At 40.3% G+C, this 19,191-nt stretch overlaps 2 protein-coding genes and 1 long non-coding RNA gene across 7 annotated transcripts in view; 1 reads left to right on the forward strand and 2 right to left on the reverse strand.

The window, feature by feature from the left end:
- Positions 1-431: 431 nt before the first annotated feature.
- LOC311253414 (L-rhamnose-binding lectin CSL3-like) lies at positions 432-3,496 on the reverse strand. The gene is made up of 9 exons (XM_084347359.1): positions 3,413-3,496; positions 3,287-3,331; positions 2,971-3,015; positions 2,670-2,808; positions 2,307-2,428; positions 2,126-2,176; positions 1,039-1,162; positions 667-778; positions 432-551 (listed from the first exon to the last, which is right to left on the reverse strand). The coding sequence occupies exons 1-9, from the start codon at positions 3,441-3,443 to the stop codon at positions 540-542; spliced, it is 681 nt and encodes a 226-aa protein (XP_084203485.1). The 5' UTR covers positions 3,444-3,496; the 3' UTR covers positions 432-539.
- An 888-nt stretch (positions 3,497-4,384) lies between these two features.
- spega (striated muscle enriched protein kinase a) overlaps positions 4,385-19,191 on the forward strand; it is a 59,317-nt gene continuing 44,510 nt past the window's right edge. The window contains exons 1-2 of one of the 5 annotated variants that reach the window (XM_084347348.1): positions 4,385-7,876; positions 8,370-9,543. In XM_084347348.1, the coding sequence (XP_084203474.1) occupies positions 9,186-9,543 (358 nt within the window). In that variant the 5' untranslated portion in view covers positions 4,385-7,876; positions 8,370-9,185. Of the gene's footprint in view, positions 9,544-16,951; positions 17,638-19,191 lie in introns of those variants that run through there. The other 4 variants (XM_084347349.1, XM_084347350.1, XM_084347346.1 and 1 more) reach the window with 4 other exon arrangements.
- Positions 9,552-19,191, reverse strand: part of LOC311253415 — a 48,535-nt gene continuing 38,895 nt past the window's right edge. Inside the window, exons 4-5 of the long non-coding RNA XR_014621679.1 lie at positions 18,365-18,495; positions 9,552-13,341 (exon numbers count right to left, since the gene is read on the reverse strand). This is a non-coding gene — a long non-coding RNA (uncharacterized lncRNA). The remainder of the gene's footprint in view (positions 13,342-18,364; positions 18,496-19,191) is intronic.

Genomic DNA, 19,191 nt, shown 5'->3' on the forward strand with positions numbered 1-19,191 from the left:
CTGACATTAGACAGGTTTTAGCCACAACACAAACATTTGGCATAATTCAGTCTTGTCCACTGATTTCGCTCATATTTCAACTGTAACTGGTCATTAACTTTTGTCCTATTATAATGTTGATGAATGGAAAAGCCTTAAGATAACTGAGTGAAGGAAAACTACATCAATATTACATGTGTTGCTTATAATTCCCTCAATATTGGAACATTTACTTTAGCTTACATTTTCTTGAAACACCATTTAATGTAAGGAAACATAATGAATATGTCAAAGGAAATCCTGATTGGTTGAGTACAGTAACTCCTGTTTATATTATACAACATTAACTTACATCTTAGGTTTGGCATCACAGGATACCTTAAGAATAACTTCAAAATAAGATAACGGCAGTATTGACTTTCACACATAAAAAGAAAACATAAACACAATGATTAGTTGCACTCTTTTAATAATTCATCCAATCACATCTTGGATGGACATATCTTCTTGATATGTGACCGCTGAAAAGAGTGTCAACGTTCCTCTCTGGGACGATGGTGTCAGTTGCAGCGCTAAAAATGACGACAACAAAAAAAATAAACATCCACAGTTATTACATGACACTTCAGGAGGTTTAACTCTTTGCAGAAACATCCACAGCACATGCCTTTTTTTTATTCTGCTCACCTTCTGACAAACATAATCCACATTAAGGTACTTGGGAAGAGCATCACAGTAACGAGCCTTTCCCAGTGTTTTAACGTCGGCTTTAACATTGCACACTTTTTGTCCGTCACACCTGTGGACAGATTCAAAAGAAAACCAAATTAAATCAAAAATTAATTCCACATTGAAAAAATACGGCAGCCATTTTGATTGATTGACTCCTCGTAATGATACAGAGAGAAGTGCTGCTGCTACTCCTGTTTACTTGACACAATTATTATTGTATAACAGAAATAGTAATTAAAATGACATTCAAGAAAAAACAGTTTTGTACAAATATCTTATTCCCTTTGCCACAACTGAAAATCTTTTGTCTTATGATTAAATACACACGTCTTTGTGACGTATCCATCAGCTTTGTAACTTGTACAGAACGTCATCTTCGTAGGGGTGCTGGTGCAGGTTGTCTGATCACGACGTCCAAAATAGGCTTTGACAACCTTAATGCATCCTTGCTCTGAGGGAGAAGAAGACAAACGTGTCATAACATGGATAAGATATGAGTGTATTGTGTTTGATAACCTGAAAGCTGAATCCCCAAGCCGCCAGGAAGAAGGAAACTCTCATAGTGGCCAAAAAGTGGAATTACGACATCACGTGATGCACAAGGGCCCAAAAAGAGTTTTTTCCCCACAAGCTTACATTGTGAATGAAGCGGCTGTGAAATGGTGGACACATTTTTTCGGAGCGTCGCTTGCAAGTCCACCTCAGCAAACACAGTTAATGTTAGCATGCCTGCAGCGGGCACCGAAGAAGCTGAACCCTCCATGGACGATTGTACTTCATGTGAGGCATCGACAACTTTATCGACACCTTTATGTAATTAATTAGCTAGTGGGGCAGGCTAATTAGGTCGACGTTAGCTTGGAATTCTTAATAGCGTTAGCCAACACGCCGAACTCCAGAAAGTAAACCATACCATTGTAATTGAGTATATTCCATGTATGTTATTTTATCGGTGCTGGACATGTCATAGCTTGTAATGAAGGATACCATCTGTATTGCAATATAACGCCGTAAAGCAAGTTGAGTCAACACATCTTTTCATTCACAATCTAACTATGAAGTTGTCACAGTCAACTTCATGAAGGAAACATATTTACATTTATATATATATAGACTGTATTATGTTGTACAAATTTACCTTTAAATGTCTCCAACCTGTATGTGTTTCAAAACCACAGCGATATATTTGATTGACAAAAATGTACAATTCTGTTTATTTTGTACAGTTTTTTAAAAACAATTGAACCATCCTGCTGTAAATCTAAATTATAACATTTTACACTAAATGTATGCAACATATTGTGCCGATACACAGGATGTAAGTGTATTTATCAAGAAAATCATGAAGAGATTTGTGATACTTTTCTAATTGCCAAACACTTCCATGCAGAAAGGATCATAGACACATTCTTACCACACTTCATCTGGGCATCCTGTCCTTCACAGGCAACAGCGGTATACACATCTGTCAAAACATCAGGATATAAGGTGAGATCTCAGAATGCGATCCTAAAGATCCCTAGCACCTTCACTGACATCTGCAGAATCAAAATGCCTTACACCAGAAAGACATTCATTGTGTTAAAAGAACTCACCATGTGTGTTTTTGGGGCAGACGTACTGGATCTGAATAAACTGGTCTTTTGGGTCTACACACTTAGGGATAAACATCTGTGCATTGGGCTTGGGCAGTCGGCAGCGTTCGGTTTTGTCACAGCTAGAGAAACATTGGAAAAGGTCAAATCAGCTCAAGGTGGAGAAACGTTTACTACGACTTTATATACAGTTAGTTCACCCACCCTCCAAAGGGATGAATCTACATATTTGGAATTTTTAAAAATATCTTCAGGCCTCAATGACTTTTTAATAAAACCAGTTTACTTAATCTAACTTTTGCTCCCACACAGTCCACAAGATGAACACCCATAATAAAGTAAACAGAATAAAAAAACTCTTACATCAGCTTGACCCAATTCAGCATCTCCGGTTTCACGCAGTTCAGTCTAGTGGTCAAGGCAAGCTTGTGTCTGGCAGCACAGGTTTTATTGCTTTGGGAACCATGGTTCATATACCTTACGGCAATCGTAGATCCTTTAGCTGAACACACAAAAAACATGGATGAATAAAGTAAAGCAGTAACAATGCGTGAAGGACAGAGAGGGAAGAAAAAGGACCTGAAGCCTGAGAGAGTAAGTAAGGTGGTGAGAATGAATGCATTTCGTATTATTTTAAAATCTCAATAAATTACAGAATACATACGACATCGCAGCTCGTTGTTAACTCCAGGACATGCGATATCGACTTCTGCAGAAAAAGAAATGGGAGTAGACGAAGAAGTACATCAGTTGACAATCATCATCACTTACCGAGACTTTATTTAATTTTTGCTGTTTAGTCTAATATTTGCATATTTCTGGTGAATGGATGAATTATTTGATTTATTCAGGACTATGAAATATGAATTGTACTTTACAGAATAAAGTGAAAAAGTTAGAAAAAACAGTTGAACAAGCAACCAATTCAAACAAAATCAAATAATGCAAGAAAATGTGAGGATCATAGAAATTGTAATAACTCAGCGGAGATCTGTCAAACCGAGCAGCAGCCAGGACTGAAAGACCTAGAACAATTAAACAAAGACATTGATTAAATAAAGAGCTTAATAAAATAAATAAGTTACTCTTACAAATCATATACTCACAGGCCAAGATTGTCAATTTGATGGCAAGCATTTTGACAGTGTTGTCGTGGTTTCCTCAGATTGCAGGAAAAGTACGCTACAGATCTGGAATACAACAATACAACTATAGTTCTCCCAACATCGGTTATTAAAGCTTTATTTTTGTCCCTCCTCCTGGGCTGGAATACTTTTGATTGGTTATTAATTAAACTTATTTAAACGCTTGAAGGCGTTAGCACACAGGAGTCACGGGACAAACCTGTCTGCCTGAACCTTCAGCCTAGAGGGTAAGAACAGTTTCCAAACACAGTTAGTCCTGTTTCTATCGATGGTCTTCAGGCCGTAAAGCATCACCTTCAACCCAGTATCAAGGCAGTTTGTGAATTAGAGATGAAAATGTTATCTTAAGGATTCATGTACATGGGCCCGAATTGCCCATTTTGTAGCGATGCACTCGTTGGACGGAGGCATTATGTTTTCGACTTGTCCGTCTTTCTGTCCATTCCATTCTTGTGAGCGCCGTATATCAAGAACGCCTCGACAGAATTTCTTTAAATTTGGTACAAATGTTGGACTCGAGGATGAGCCAATTAAATTTTAGTGCCAAAGATCAAAGGTCATGGTCACTGTGACCTCAGGGCGTCCCATCCAGGTGGATTACATATATCAGAAACGCAGTGAGGAGGCTGATGTGACCAATATATCAGGCCATACTCACCAATAATGTGTCTGTATCCAGTCCAATATAAAGGGAACTTCTGTTCGTAATGTCAGGTTGAGGGATAGCTTCGGTTGACTAGGAAACTTCTCTGCTGGGAATGGATGGATGTCGTTTTTTAATTTTTTAGTGTTCTTACTTTTAGTTTAGTAGTGCATTAGAAACATGATGGTGCAATGTGTAACATATTTTCTTGTTGAAAATCAATAAAAATCTGTTTAAAAAAATGAAGAAATGCAGGGAGGGAAGTTAAACTTAACTCATGAAGAAATGAACTGATTAGAATTTGGTGGCCAGAAGTCAAAGGACAAGATTTCTGTGACCTCACATAACTCAAGAAGTTGTATAATAATTACAATACAATTTTACGCAAGTGTCTTAATAGGATAACGTGATCAAATCATGACATTTGATATCCAAAAGGTCAAAGGTTAACTTCACTGTAACATAATAATATTCTTGCTAAAAATGTTCTCTCCATTATTCAACGCCATAGCTGTGGAACAGCAACTTGACTGGTGCGCAGAGTCATACAACCACGAGGCCGTAACTCTAATTATTGACATCTAATCTAAATCTAGATTTTTCCCAAACCTTAAAGGACCTATTTGTAAGAGGTTGATTTTTGAGTCTCCCACCCAACTCGTCAAATACTGAAGCACAGGGATGGTGGCTGACCTGTCCTACAATCCCAAAGCGTCAGTGTTTGGTTAGTTGGGAAGGAGACTCAAAAATCAACTATCGTTACAAAAAGGGCCTTTTAAGATAAGTGAATCCTATAGATTCAATTCCGATGCGAACCCTGGATTCTGGCGTGACAGTCCTGGCCTTTGGACGCCCACACTCCTCCCTTATGACTTTAGCATGGTTTATAAAAGTTGTGTTTCATTCAGTCAAAGAAACATGATGCTGAGAGTCAACATTTTTTTCAATTTCATAAACATCAGTGGTTTGGCTATGTTGGTACTTTTCAGGTGATTATAGGCGCAATAAAAGAAACTTAATCATTTAATCTGATTCTGATGAAAAATATTTTTCTGAGAGTTAAATTAGTAAAACTGCCAAACTGAACATAATGTTCAGATGACTGTCATTAGAGGCAAACTCGAAACTCATTTTCTCACTTGTGTCATTCAGTTCACACCCTAAATCTCCTCAAGCAATAAACAATGTTTGGCTTTCACATAGAACATCAAATATTAGTCATATATTACTTAGGTATATTTGATCGCGCTTGATTAAACACTGTCATGCACGCACTGTACTCTACTGTACTTTTCTCACAGAATTAATTGGAAGATAAAAACATTGGAAGAAACTCTGAAAGACACCTTACATTGTGAGGAAAACACTGTGTGCCATATCCTTTATTATCTAAGCATATGTCTGTATCTAATAACTCCAAGGCTGAACCACACTGATATAATTTCCATGGCCAAAATTACTGACCCTCTAAAGTCAAGACAGTCGGTTTGATGTAAAATTGCCCGGTCTGCCAGCCCCAAACTGTGAACATTATGTAATTTCATGTATTTTGGCAGAATGTCTGTAAGGCACAGCTGACTTTCGGTACAATTGCACTCTGGTATTGAAAAGACGACCACTAATTGCTGGACAAGGATTGGTCTTTACGACATAATCCAAGTTTAGATCCTTAAAAATGATCTGAAATTCCTAAATTTGAGGTTTATAGTAATACAGAAATCTTTTAACATTCTTCAGAAACATTTTAAATTACATTAACAAAGGTAATCTCGATTTCAAACTCAGTACCTAATGGTTATGTTGAACTGAACGTCAAAATTAGCCTCTTTTTGCTAAAAAATAAGAGCATGTGTTTAGTGTCTGACTGAATCCCTCACACTTGGACTAGGCCGCATTTTTGAAGTTTTGACACATTGGCATCAACTCTTAAGTTTCTCTCTGTTCAAAAACATGACAGCTGAGTGTAACAGTATTAATAAAGCGATACGCCCCATGGCGTGTATATGATATTTGGATTTGCTCAATGTTTGCACACCTTAGGGTCCAACAGTTTTTTTGTTTGTCTTTTTCAGCACACCTTAGAGCTGCAAGCGATATGTAATTAAGGAAATGTATTGCTACGCAGCGTCTTTGTGAAATAATAAAAAAATAAATGATATTCAACAAAATAAAAAAAGCATATAGAGCCAATAGTATAATGCTGTTGGTATCCACTGACGCAGGAACTAGGGGTGTTGAGGGAGCTGCAGCACCCCTTTAAACAAGGCATCATAAAAGCATTCAACTGATAAGTGTGACAGTCTACCCCGCTCTACATTGAAATAACCATGTACATCACTGGGACAAATGGACACTTTTGGATGCTTTTTGCACAAAGTAAGAAGGAATTTAATATATAACATATACCGAATTTACAAGAAGGCCCAAATAATTAAGAATTTGTCATGGAAAGAGTTTTACAAAGTTTATAAAGTTTCTCCTCACTTGACAACTCATAAAATTGAGAGATTTTATAAGGGAGTCTTCGGAATTTCTCTACCTCTTCATATCCTGCTGTTGTTGACTGTTGTTGACTGTTGTTGACGTGGCTGGTGTTCAACGTTTGCTGTCTGCCGCGGAGCAAAACACTCAAATTGTTGGAAATTATTGTTAGTTACGATTACATACAGGCTATTCTAGCCATTCAAATAGACACAAAAACATGAAGCTCGCGCAGCGTTTACAACAACACCATTATAAAGGCTAATGCTCAGCACCCATCCCATGTCCCTGGTGAAATCTGTGTATCATCATCATCATTTTTACATTGCCAGTGTATTTGCAATCATATTTATATTTACTACTGCACTATATCACAGAATAATGTACATGGCTTGGTGTAACAAAGCTTATAATCAACGTATTTAACTAAAGACAATAACAAGTTTAAAGATAAAAAAGAGGGGACAATGTTTAACCCTAACCCGCAATGAAAACGATACAGATATTCAGTTGTTATACCACTACAAATGAGCTGCTTAAATTGTTTGATTAACATTTTCTATTGCGTCTGCTGCAATTGTTCCACTTATACTACATTGTATTGTTATATCACTGCCCTACAGTTGTATGAATCACTAAGTCCTGTCTTTATTCTTAGACTTTCTTTTTATAGCGACTCCAACTGTCACACGCATGCTGTCTCTGCCTGTCTCGCACACACACATTTTGGTTGATAAGCTTATCTAAAGGGCTGGGAGTGTGAGAGCATGTGTGTGTGTGCGTGTGTGTGTGTATGTGTGTGCGGGTCAGACATGGCAGCCCAAGAAATGTGACCTATCCGTGGTGGTGCAGCTGTCGTTCCCAACCTGAGGGAGTTGGGGGTGAAGCAGTGAGATGGGAGGGAGAGAGACAGATAACATGAGCTGAGTTAAGTCTAAGAAGGCTTCAAAGGTTAAAAGTGTATTTTTTTTTAAAAGATACTCAAATGTAGCTACTGAATAACACACTAAAACCGAAGGCCTGAGTGGTTTGACATTCAGGAGAAAGGATCCCTCTCTCTGTCTCACCACTCTTCAGCGGGGTTAAAGCTGTTGAAAGGGACCATGGTGGTGGCTGCTAATGCTACATGATCTAGGGTGGACTTACACCTACAGCCCGTGCTCGCTAAAGGACACACAGAGACACGGGCTTTAGCAAATGATTTGAGATGAAATATTTTGCTCAATGGATCCTGTTACCTTCACTTGGACTTTGCGGGGATGTCCAAAGGGATTCCTTTCAGCTTTACTGGCAAAAGTGAGGTAAGCTGCATTTCTTTCTGTTATCGGGTAATGTCTATTTTAGGCAAGTCTTTGGATCAGCACATTAGTGGAATAACATCAATTAGCATATGGAGCTAATGTAAAGTCTTTACATATTCTTTAATCGGTATTTATATCTTTCCATTCATTCCAATTTTGAGTAGTTATTTGCTTATTTTACTTGAAAATAATTAGTGAAGAATTAGTTCTCAGGCCTAAAACGATAGAATTGGTCGCTTGTCGCTGGATTTCAGCGTGATCCATGTGTACCTTGTTTTTCAACATTTTGAAAAACAACATGCTTAAGATCAGGAAAAGGTTGTCAAAGTTGCTGTAATTGTGGTAGATGGGATGAAAATTCTGGCCTTCAGTGTCAAAGTCCTTTGTTTGACCATCCTACCAACCTTCTTCTTAAGACCACAGAGCAGCGTGGTCTTGACATTGGTTACAATAGTTCGAGTTATCAGGACAAGCCTTCTTCTTCACTCCTCAGATCACATCCTGGCTACCGTGCCTTGGCTACTTCTTCCGTCTGCATGGCTCATTAGGTGTGTACTACTGGCATCGAAATGAAGGACACAGCTGGTGTGTCAAAGATAAGTTATTGCATTGTTGAAGAGTACTCTAACCATTTAGTACCCTTCATAAGTTTTGGAAGACTTGCAAGAGACTTGACACAAGAGCCAGAGACATCTTAACTTGTAGCTTAGTATGGGCCAAACTCCAAAAACCCTCGATCCTACACACCCATAGTCCAACTTTATAGTATCTTTAATGAGGCTGCACCACCCATTTTATCCAAATTGATGACATCATTAAGAATTTGTAGTCTCAAAGCCAAAGCTGGGATACCAGACGAATGTAATTCAAGCTCCTCAAGATCAGCAGAAGATATTATGCAACAGTTTTCACAGGCTGAGACGAACTTTGGCATTCAAAATGGGTGGTTTACCCCTTGTTTATGCCTTCTTTTATTAGTTTTCCAAACACAATGCTGTCATTTGTATGGATGGAAAGTTGTTACTGCACTTTTGAACAAATGAACAATGACATTTTTTCCCCAACGAGCATATTCAGTCTGTAGTCAAACTGTGAAATGTCTAAACTTTGATGTCATTCTGATTGATGTACTCTGGTCATTCCAGTCCCCAGTGCAACAGCCCAGGTCAAACATCCTCTGTGAGCCCAGAGACATCAAAACTAATGGAGTCTTTTAGAAGAGGCCTTCAGTAACTGCAGCTCATCTTGACACCCCAATCGATTACCAATTAAAAAGTACAGTCAGTAAAGAAGTGTTAAAGAAATCAAGATGGCTGAAGTCCCTGGATCCAGTCCCAGCATCCCTTCCAAGAGGCCCAAAGTCACCAAGGACCATGTTACATTTGAGGAACCCACGCCACCAGTTTTCATCCGTAAACTCCGTAAAGCAGCAGTAGGAACAGGTTGCGATATCCGACTGAGGGTGTCCGTGACAGGCTTTCCCAAACCTTCGCTGACCTGGTACCACAACGATGAGTTCCTTCCACCATCAGAAGCCCAAGACTCAGGAGGGCTGTGGATACGGGACTGCCGCACCAGCGATGCTGGCCTGTATGCCTGCGTGGCGACCAATGAGCTGGGAGAGGCAAGCTGCAGCGCTGTCTTGGCGATTATGGACCTTGGCGAAGGTAATCACACCCAACTGAAACTTTAACTTTCTTTTACAGGTTGACCGAAGTCATGAGCTTCAGTAACATTTCAACAGGTTAACGTTGCAACAAGCATTTCTGAGGAAAGATAGTTGATTGTTGATCTCATTTCCAAGTTGTCAAATAAAGTCGTTTTGGGTTGAGGTAGTGTTGACATTTCAGACATGGAAAACCTTCCCTAACAAATAGCATGTTGTTAAGGAATTTTGGTTGCAGCCAGAAGCTGAGTGTTGGCTAATGCTAGCAAAAGTACCAAGAGGGTAGAAAAAGTCCAGTTAACAACAACAACTTCTCCAGCTAGCTTATTAATGACCTCAAGATACACGTTTGGCTAGGGGCTACGTCAGGTTAGACGTGCTGGCTTGGTCTGATTTTTACATTACAGATATTGCAGGGAATGTTGCTCGACTTACTGCGACTTGTTGCAAGAGTGACGTCTCGTCCGTTCTTTTCCTTTCTATACTCTAAAGATGCGCTAAGAGGAACTGAACTTTGGTTTGATTTATTGTGAAATGTTACTTGGTAAAACCGATGTAATTCAGTCCGTACGCTGAAGAACCAAATTCGGTACAGGACCCTAGTTGGTAGGTCGAGTCAAGCACAAACCCAAAGTATCGGTATTTGACGCCCTATGATTGAGACTCAACAATCAACTATCTTACATATTGCACTTTTGATGTTTGGTAATAGTTTTGAAATTCTATGACCTAAAAAGGACCAATCATTAACTTACACTGATGTTGCATTTCCTTTATAGTCTACAGAATATCAGTTGAGTTATGACAAACACTGGGACACCAGTATATTTAAAGTTAAAAGATTCAAAAACTAATTGCCATTCTCAACGCTTTGTCTTTTCTAATTAATATTAGACGCCTTGAAACATTACCCCAGTCAGTTAAAGCTCCCCCAGACAAAACAACTGTAGATCCAAGATACTGTTTTGATCATCAGACAGAAACCCTGTCTTCCGTGTCTGCAAAGCAGCACTGGGAGATACTTAAAATTAGCCCGTGGATGTAAATAGAGTCTCAGATTTGTCGGTGTCACCTGCCGTTGCTTTCTATTAGCTGCACAGCTGCACCTTTTGGATGTTGTTTGTTGTGTGTACTGAGCTGAGGAAGTTGGGATTTGGGCACCTGGTAGAATCATTCTTACTCTGAGGATATGTTGGAGCTAATTTAAGTCAGGAAACATGAGAAATCCCACTAGCCTGGGAAAAGTCTCCTTCAAGACTATAAAAAATCATTAAACTGTCTACAGCTGTGTACGTGATTTAGGAGTTGTTTTGGTGATCACTCATGAGTTGTATCGCCGGTCTGAAAGCTTGCAGCTGCCGTGTATTGTAACATAGCACAAACGGCACAATGATATTATAATAAGGTTGTCAACATGATACAAAAAGGTCAGATAACTGCAAATAGATGTCAGCTGTGAGAGTTGAGGCTCTGGTACTTGCCTCGGCTGTTGTTGTGATGTTGATTTTCTTGCGACAGCTCAAAAAGCACAATAATAAGATAAACATTTTATATTATTGACTGAGTGATCATAGTATTGTGGAGCATAGTTTCTATTTCCATGTTGGAGGAACAGCAGAAGTGAAGCTAGCTTACACTGAAAAACAATCCAGTCGAGAGAGCTAATAAGGAATTCATGGTATGTGTTTTGGTAAGTTATTTTTTCTACTGATTGTGCAGTACTAACATTTGTAAGCGGACGGTTGCCAACTGATTGAACAGGACAATTAGATCATGATTAAGCTGTAAAGATTAGCTCGGTCTATTTCTGCCGTTGTGGCTCCGTAACTCAGTTTCGCTTGGGGTGGTTGTTCTGTCAGCATAAATTCAGAACGCCAAGCATGTAAGACATAAATTACCTTTTTGAAAGGCCTCCACACCCAGTCTTACTTACTCCTCTCAAAATCTTGCATATTCGTTGCCCTTTAACTTGCCTTTTCAATAGTTCAATAATAGAAGTAAGCTAGCCAGTGTCTGGGTATGCTTGATAGGGCCTTGATCAAGGACACTTCAGCTTGATAGATTTGAATAGATTGTCTCTTAATTCCCAGTTTGTCTTACCACCTCTCCCCTTGCAGAGATAAGGATAGCATTTGTCAGTGTCGCTTCTGTGGCTTTTTTAAGCTAAACTCTGCTCCATGCCCTGGCAACTAACTCAAGGATAAGCATATCACAGAGCCCCATATATCTCACATATAGGTTAACAGAGGAGCCATACTCCCAAAAAAAGGTAACGTGAACTAATTAATACAATTAGTAATGGTTTAGTAGACTAGATCCATGAAATCTAAAGAAAACATGCAATTTGGGTGAGAGAAACCAATAACAAAACTCAGCCTTTTAAAGCCATTAAAGAAAAGTCCTTAAATTATTTGGTATTTGTAAGAGAAGTTGATTGTTTAGGTAGTCAAAACCAACACTTTGGGTTTCCTAACTTCTCAAATACTAATGCTTTGGGAATCATAGGTCGGATTGGCCGCAATCCCAAAGTGTCAGTTATTGACGAGTTGGGAATGAACAATCAGCTTTTCTCGCAAAAAGGACATTTACTGTTCACATGTTGACTAAATAAAGTAATCAGATAATGTGTGTTTTAATGTCCCAGAGCAATTAATCAGAATATTTTGCTCAAAATGGTTTTGCCAGCTGTGAAGCTTCTAAACAAAAAACATAACAAGATTAACTACAAAGTTCTTGTATAAATCTGTATGTATGAATCTTTTATAGGCTGCCTTCCAGCTAGAGCATAGACTGATTAACGTGGCTACACAAGGTATTTTTCCAATTATTAGTGGAATATTAGGCTCCATGTAAACACACAGTTTTTATCCAGTACATCCGTCTCTTTTCTTTCCTAAGTGACGTCCATATTGACATTTTCTCAAACATATGTGGCTCACTTCAAAGCAGTTGGATTAATCTTATACCATTGTTTCTAATGATAAATGAAGCCTTCTTTCACTTTAGATAAAAAGATAAATTTGTGCACAGTCGGGTCTAATTGCATTGCAGTTGCACTGTGTTACAGTCTTTTGAAAGCGCAGTCACTCAGATTCTGTTGAGTGGTGATTTTCTGCTTTGTTAAATTATCGCACAAGTGATTTCAAGAGCTCAGTGGGACAAAACCACAGCACTCAACTGCATTTTACAAGGATAACAACATCACATTTGGTGGTATAAATACTCCCGACTTGTTTGCGTCACCCATTTGAGTGACATTGAGTCCCACATGTGGAATACAGAGTAAGGTTTGCAGTGAGATCACTGCTCGGTAGATTCGATCGCGGTCTTGGTTCTTCGCCCCGCGGAGAAAGTTGGCGGTCGAGCTCACATGTCACCAGCTCTCACACTCTGAGCTGGCACTCACGGTCCAGCTGGCGTATCACTCATCACCTCTCCGTGTCGCCCTCCTGGTTTTGATCCTCTCACTTCAATCGTGCGTCAGTTTCTACTTTTTGACCCCGTCCTCATTACCTATTCCTGCTCTCTGTTTCTCTCTCCTCATCCGTCTCCCACTGTCTCTTCTTTTGTCTCTCTCTGCTAATTTCAGATTATTGAAGTCATGATTTAAATTTATCTTGCGGCACAGATGCTTTTTTGTCCATTATTGTCTTTTTTTGGGTCCCTATCTGAGCTGGATATTTGACACTTGGACTCACAAAAATGAAGAGTTGACACTTCACTTGGTCTTGACCGTTGTGCGACCTGACTCACTTGAGACCTGACCCTCCAAACATCCAAGCGTTGCCCTTGTAAAACCCTGGAACAATGAAAAATAAATAAGACAGCAGCCGGCTGGCTTTGCAGAGCAGTGAACCTGCAGTGAATGCACTGCAGAACTGTATATGTAAGAGATATATTAAGGCACTATAAACACAGCTTTTAAACCTGAAAATGACTTTAACCAAGACTCTACTCGAACTTCCTAAAAGACATAAAATCAACAACAGTGCCTCTTTGTTTCTTGCCTTACTTTTGCTCGATTAATGTTAACAACCAGCAAAACAGCATATTTTTTCACCCATGTGTCTAAATTTCTCTCCATTTTCTGGGTCCTCGCTGTCTCACTATCTCTATGACCTCTGCCTCCCTCTCACGTCTCCCTTCCTCTCTCTCCCCTTGTGGTTATTTATGGCCCGGTATGTGCCGTGCCGACCGGAGGGCTCGTGCTCGAGTGATGTGTGGATGCCGCCGGCCCCCTTCTCCGATTGCACCAGTAGACATCACAGATAATTATAGCATCACCACGGTCAAGACGCGGCGCTGTCACACTCAATCACGGTCAGCGTGATGAAAGAGAGGCGGAGGAGGGGAGCGAATGTGTGTTTGCGTGGGTGTGTGTTAGTGTGTTTGCGCACGTGTGTGCGGTAAGTTTTAATGGCTGTTCTGGCTGCTTTTGAGCCTCACTCAGTGAGTCAGACAGACACTCAGGTCTGTCACTTTAAGATATCACCCTGAGAGATCAGACCAACCAGAAACCAGAGTAGTGCTGTGTCACAAGTCTAGACTACTTTATTGACGTCACCCTCTGGCGTATAGCTTTTATTAACATACTGTCAGGCATCTAAAGGTTGGATAAGCAGTTTGATGGATGCTTTGAAAAGCAGCACATCTTTCACCGTTGGTATTTTAAGCCACATTTCTGATAAAAGATCATTGTTGTATTGTGACGCAGGAGCACTAACGTCCCAGACATGACTTGCAGTTGCTCATAACATTTGAAAAGGTCTTTGTTTTGCGTCTTGAAGGCGGCGGTGTCCAATCCCATAAGGGCTCGAAAGGTGTGGGATCGCTGCGATGAATAACAGGGTGGAGGAGCAGAAAAATACACAATTCTGCCTCTTTTTGAATGGGTATGGGTGAGACACCGCTTCAGTCTGAGACTATTTTAAAGGTCCATGCTCATATTTGCTTTATTTTGCGTAACCAACATCGCGTCACGGCAGGATGTGAATAAAAGTTCAATTATATGAAGCAGGTATGAGTGTTGAGGATGGGTGGATGTGAGGAAGAGGGTCAAAGTAGGACGAGGAAGTTGTTGGGTTGAGCTGGTCTAGACATTTGTGATGGAAGCAAGGAAGAAAGCGACTCAGTGAAGCAAAACAGTCATTGTTGTTGCGTCACTCAATCCCATTATAAACCCAAGACGGTACCTGGAGGAGGAGACAGGAGAATTGAAAAGAGTGGATGAGAGGATGAACGGGAGGAAAATGGATGAAGGAAAGGAGAGGCAATGTTAAGAAGGTACAACCCCTAACTTTGTAAAGCATAAATTAACCGGAAAGTGATCATTTGTTTGTAATTTTTGACATATATTCAATATATTTAATGTTTTGCCTCATCAACGTCATTGATTTTTGTCAACATATGCTTTGGAGGTTATGTTATTGTTTGTCTGTTGGCTGGTCGGTTGGTTGGTTGGCTGGTTTGTCAGCATGATTGCACAAAAACTACTGAACTCATTTCCACTAAACTTAAAAGGAGGATAGGTTTCGTCCCAGGATAGACCCAATTATCCAAATTAGTTTGGATCCAGATAAAGGGACAGTTCCAGGAATTTTGTCTCACGTTCTGCCAAGGTTTTACGCCCACACACAGAAGTTTGCTGACAGTGAAGGCATGAAGAGTGAAGGTTCAGCTTGGAAGATTTGGGCTTTTGAAATTAAAGATGATGCTTTTGCTGTTTTGCAAAAATACATTTAGAAGTTGGCACCTACTCCCCACCTCCACGAGAGTTAATGAAGAGAGCACAGAGGTAGCGCGAGCGAAGCAGTGAATCAGAAAAGTGGAACGTTATTTTCTGACTGTCACAGATGTTACGCTCTAAAGCACAACACACAGTCCTGAAGATCTCTGACACAGAGGAAAGGCACATTAGGCCGGCTGCGGGGTTTATTTGTAGCAACGTCATCATCTAGAAGCCTGTCATGTGGGACAAACTTTTCTAAGGGGCTTGAAAAATTTGCATTTTGACTCTAATAATTTGGCCAAACTTGGAATTTTTGGATTTCTATACACAAGGAACACTACTTGGAAGCCATAAAATGATACTACAACCTCAAAAACACAAAAAAGTAATGGACACGCCTTTTAACATTGCGAGATCGGTTGTTTTTTACGGCTTTATTAAGCTTTCTGATATACAAACAAGTACAGAACAGGCCAACAGACCAGACAGTATCACAGGGGAAAGGCTACGCCACATACCAAATGAACATAGGGGGAAGAACACATCCCTATCAAAGGATAGCATCAAGGGTTTGCACTTCCTTATATGCGGTACAGCATCAGAAACACTTAAGACACAAACAAATGCATAGACCAGTACAAATAGGAGGATAAAGGAAAAACTAAAAAGGGGGAGGCCATGTCACACATCAGAAACATACAACCCAGCATCCACGTCTTACATCACTTTACACTCAAGCACTTGCATACATTATAATCCGTGCGACCCCACAACGGATCAGTGATGCATTAGTACATTCTGTGGTTTCCAAACTGTGATCAACCAGACCCTTCAGCATCATGGCTGCCAGTCTAGTTCCTATATATTTTATAGGGAGTTTTTTTTGACATTTTTCTTAATTTTTTTAAAGGATTAAGCACGGATTTTGATGAAAATAATAAGGCATATTTCATGCGGCTCCAAATAAAAAATCCCAATATATCGGACTGAAACATGTTTAATTTGATACTGGATCAGGCTTGATTGGATTAAAGTGGACTCTTGGGCCTTGGCAGAGGTTTACGCTTCACTAACTGTCATTCTAGGTCTGAATTTGATGCCGGCAACGCATTTGGAGTTGGAGCAGGTTAATTGGAAACAGGTGATAGTATCATGATTGGGTTAGAAAAGGGGAATCCTCGATTGGCGCAGACGTTCACAAGCAAGGATGGGCCGAGGTTCGCCACTTTGTGAAACACATGATCGAATTAAAGGTAGGTGAGGCAATTCTGGAGAAAGACGAGTCTCCTTCGTCAAACAGCGACACTTTGGATATTATCCAATGGGCTCAGGAACACTTCATAAAGCCTGGTAGATACACTTGAAAATGACTGTATTCTTTTAAGGTGCAATCATTTCTTAGAGATGTAGTTTTACAGCTGCTAGACGGTCTGTTACATCACCCGAACAACATCTATCAAGAAGAGTGACAGGTGGACAGAGAAGGTACAGAAGAATCAGCTCTAAAAATACTTGCAACCAGACTGTGGTCAACATTGTGATCTATAATCACATTCATATGTGGATTAAAATGAATCCCACACATGAACACTTGTTTTCATGTATTCATTTCGTCACACAGACCTAACTTTATCTTTAACTCATTCAAGGCTGCACTGTTGTTTTCCCCCTCCAGCTCCAAGGTTTATGAGCACTGTCTGAAATAGATCTGCATCACTCCGACTGCTGTCCCTGCAACTGTCTCATCCGCCCATAACGTTTGTGCACTTGTAGCATATCATTAATGGTGTATTGCAACATGTCTGCCTTGTTCTAGAGTTTCAAAACTCCCCGTAGTCCGAGCAGAGCAGAGTGACCCACAGAGGACAGCAAAGGTCGCCCGGTTCGGTTTAATCTCCTGCTATAGCTGGGCTCTCTCAAAGGGGGTGCAGAGGGAGAGTACAGTGCGACTGAAGGGGTTGTACTATGCAAGACTGGAAATAGACCGCTGAAGTTGGCAGTCGAGGTTAGGGAGGACTGGGGGAAGACAGGGAGAGGGCAAGAAAGTGAGACATGGGCTGAGGAAGAAGAAGTCTTGAGGTCCATCTTGAGACAACACATATTTGCTCGAGTAGGCCCGTCTGTCATTTTGAGGAAGCTCCCTTGTTTTTAGCGGTGTGTCCCGATGGAGAAGACTTGTACGAGGAGGAGAAGCTTTTTTTGGCAGATGTAGCCATCTATTTGGTTGTAAAAAAAAAAAAAAAAAAAAAAAAAAAAAAAAAAAAAGGAAGACGAGAGCCATGTTGCGGAAGGAGCTGCTCGATGCGCGGAAAGCTTTGAGAGGTGTTCGGGAAGGCGTGAGTGGGCCGAGAAGCAAGAAGCAAAGAGGTGAGTGGGAGCTGGTATCAATACAAAACACACACTACACTGGCATAAAATGGGTTGTTGGGAATCCTTGAACAGGCTGAAGTAAGAGAAGGATCACACTGCGGCAGGGAATTATAAAATGCATACTCAATTAAGTGGAACAGCTGTAATGGAAATGAAAACAAGGTAATACACTCGAGGCCACTTTTATTGTTGCTTAATTGGATTCACTTTGTCTCCACTGTGCTTTGCCCTGTTCGACAAAGCCCCAGCTACATCCATGGATAATGCTTTTTTACTTTACCTTAGGGCGCAGAAATCTTGTTTGTATTGTGCAAATATTGATATGGTTGTCCGTAAACTCTCAAGGTATCTGTTGTTTTCTCTCAACTGGATCAAATTTAAGCTTCTTAATAATGGTTATGGCATCATTGGGATATCCTCTTTACTCAAGAGCTAGCCATGAACTAGCATATCCACCTCATTCTGAGCCCCCATGAAAATTATTGTTTGCGACTTCCGGCGTGTTCCCAGAACCAGCGTTTTCCCTCGTAACAGGATGCTAATCCTCTTTCTTAGAGCGATTGCTACAGCATTTCATTCATTCATGAAGGTCTAGGTTAGCTACTTTATTGAGTGAATACTACTAACGCTATTATTATTGCTCAGCCGCCTTATGTGGCTTTTCCGCTGGCACTGAAGTCCACGTCGAGTCAAACCATGACGCCCTGATTTGCTTTTACATTACCTGTTTTACTGTGTCAAGTTGAACCGCGCCCGAGCCTCCAAGTCGGCTGCGTTGACGTCTTCCCCCGACTGCGGCCAACCCATGACAACCCTCTTCTCCAACAGCCCTGGGTTGCGATAGTCAACTCATGTCTATGCAGGGGACCAGAGAGAGACTGTTTTAAAATGATCTGTGTGTTCAGCTCTCAGTACTTTTGTAGCTATTTAGTTTCTGTCCTGCGGCCTTGTTTGTGTTGTCAGAAATCTGCGTTATTTATCGTTTCATTATGTTAACTTACAGCTGTTTCGGGAGTCGTTGCTGCCTAGTTACTGTTGGCGATTACCCAACATTTCCTGAATTTGTTGCTTCACAGAAAAGATTTTAAATAACTAAATAACTGGAGACTTTTATGGTAACAATTTTTATAGGAAATGACATGTATTTATAACCGATTTAGCAGAGCTTTGTTGACAACTATTCTTTGATAGTACTGCGGAAAGGGAGAGTATTTACAACTGCTCCTTTGACCGCTACGTGCCACGTCAAACCAATTCAAGCCGAGCCAGCACATGTGTATGGAGAAGCCACATTAGCTAACACTTCTAAAGCCTTTTTAAAGTGCTAGTTCCACCAAGTATCACTCATAATTGTTTCCCTGATAACCTCTCCATTGACCTCTCCAGGAAAATCTTTTTTAGTACACAAAAACCAAGAGGACATCCTTGTCAGGCACTATGACATCCACCACTTCCAGGTGGGAACATTTTGTATTCCAGTCTGCCACAACCAGAATATAGCTAATCTTATCCAAAACTGTCCTGTGTGATTTACTAAACTACAGAGATCCC

This window comes from Pagrus pagrus (assembly GCF_965226575.1).
Source record: "Pagrus pagrus genome assembly, chromosome: 24".
Lineage (NCBI taxonomy): Eukaryota > Metazoa > Chordata > Actinopteri > Spariformes > Sparidae > Pagrus > Pagrus pagrus.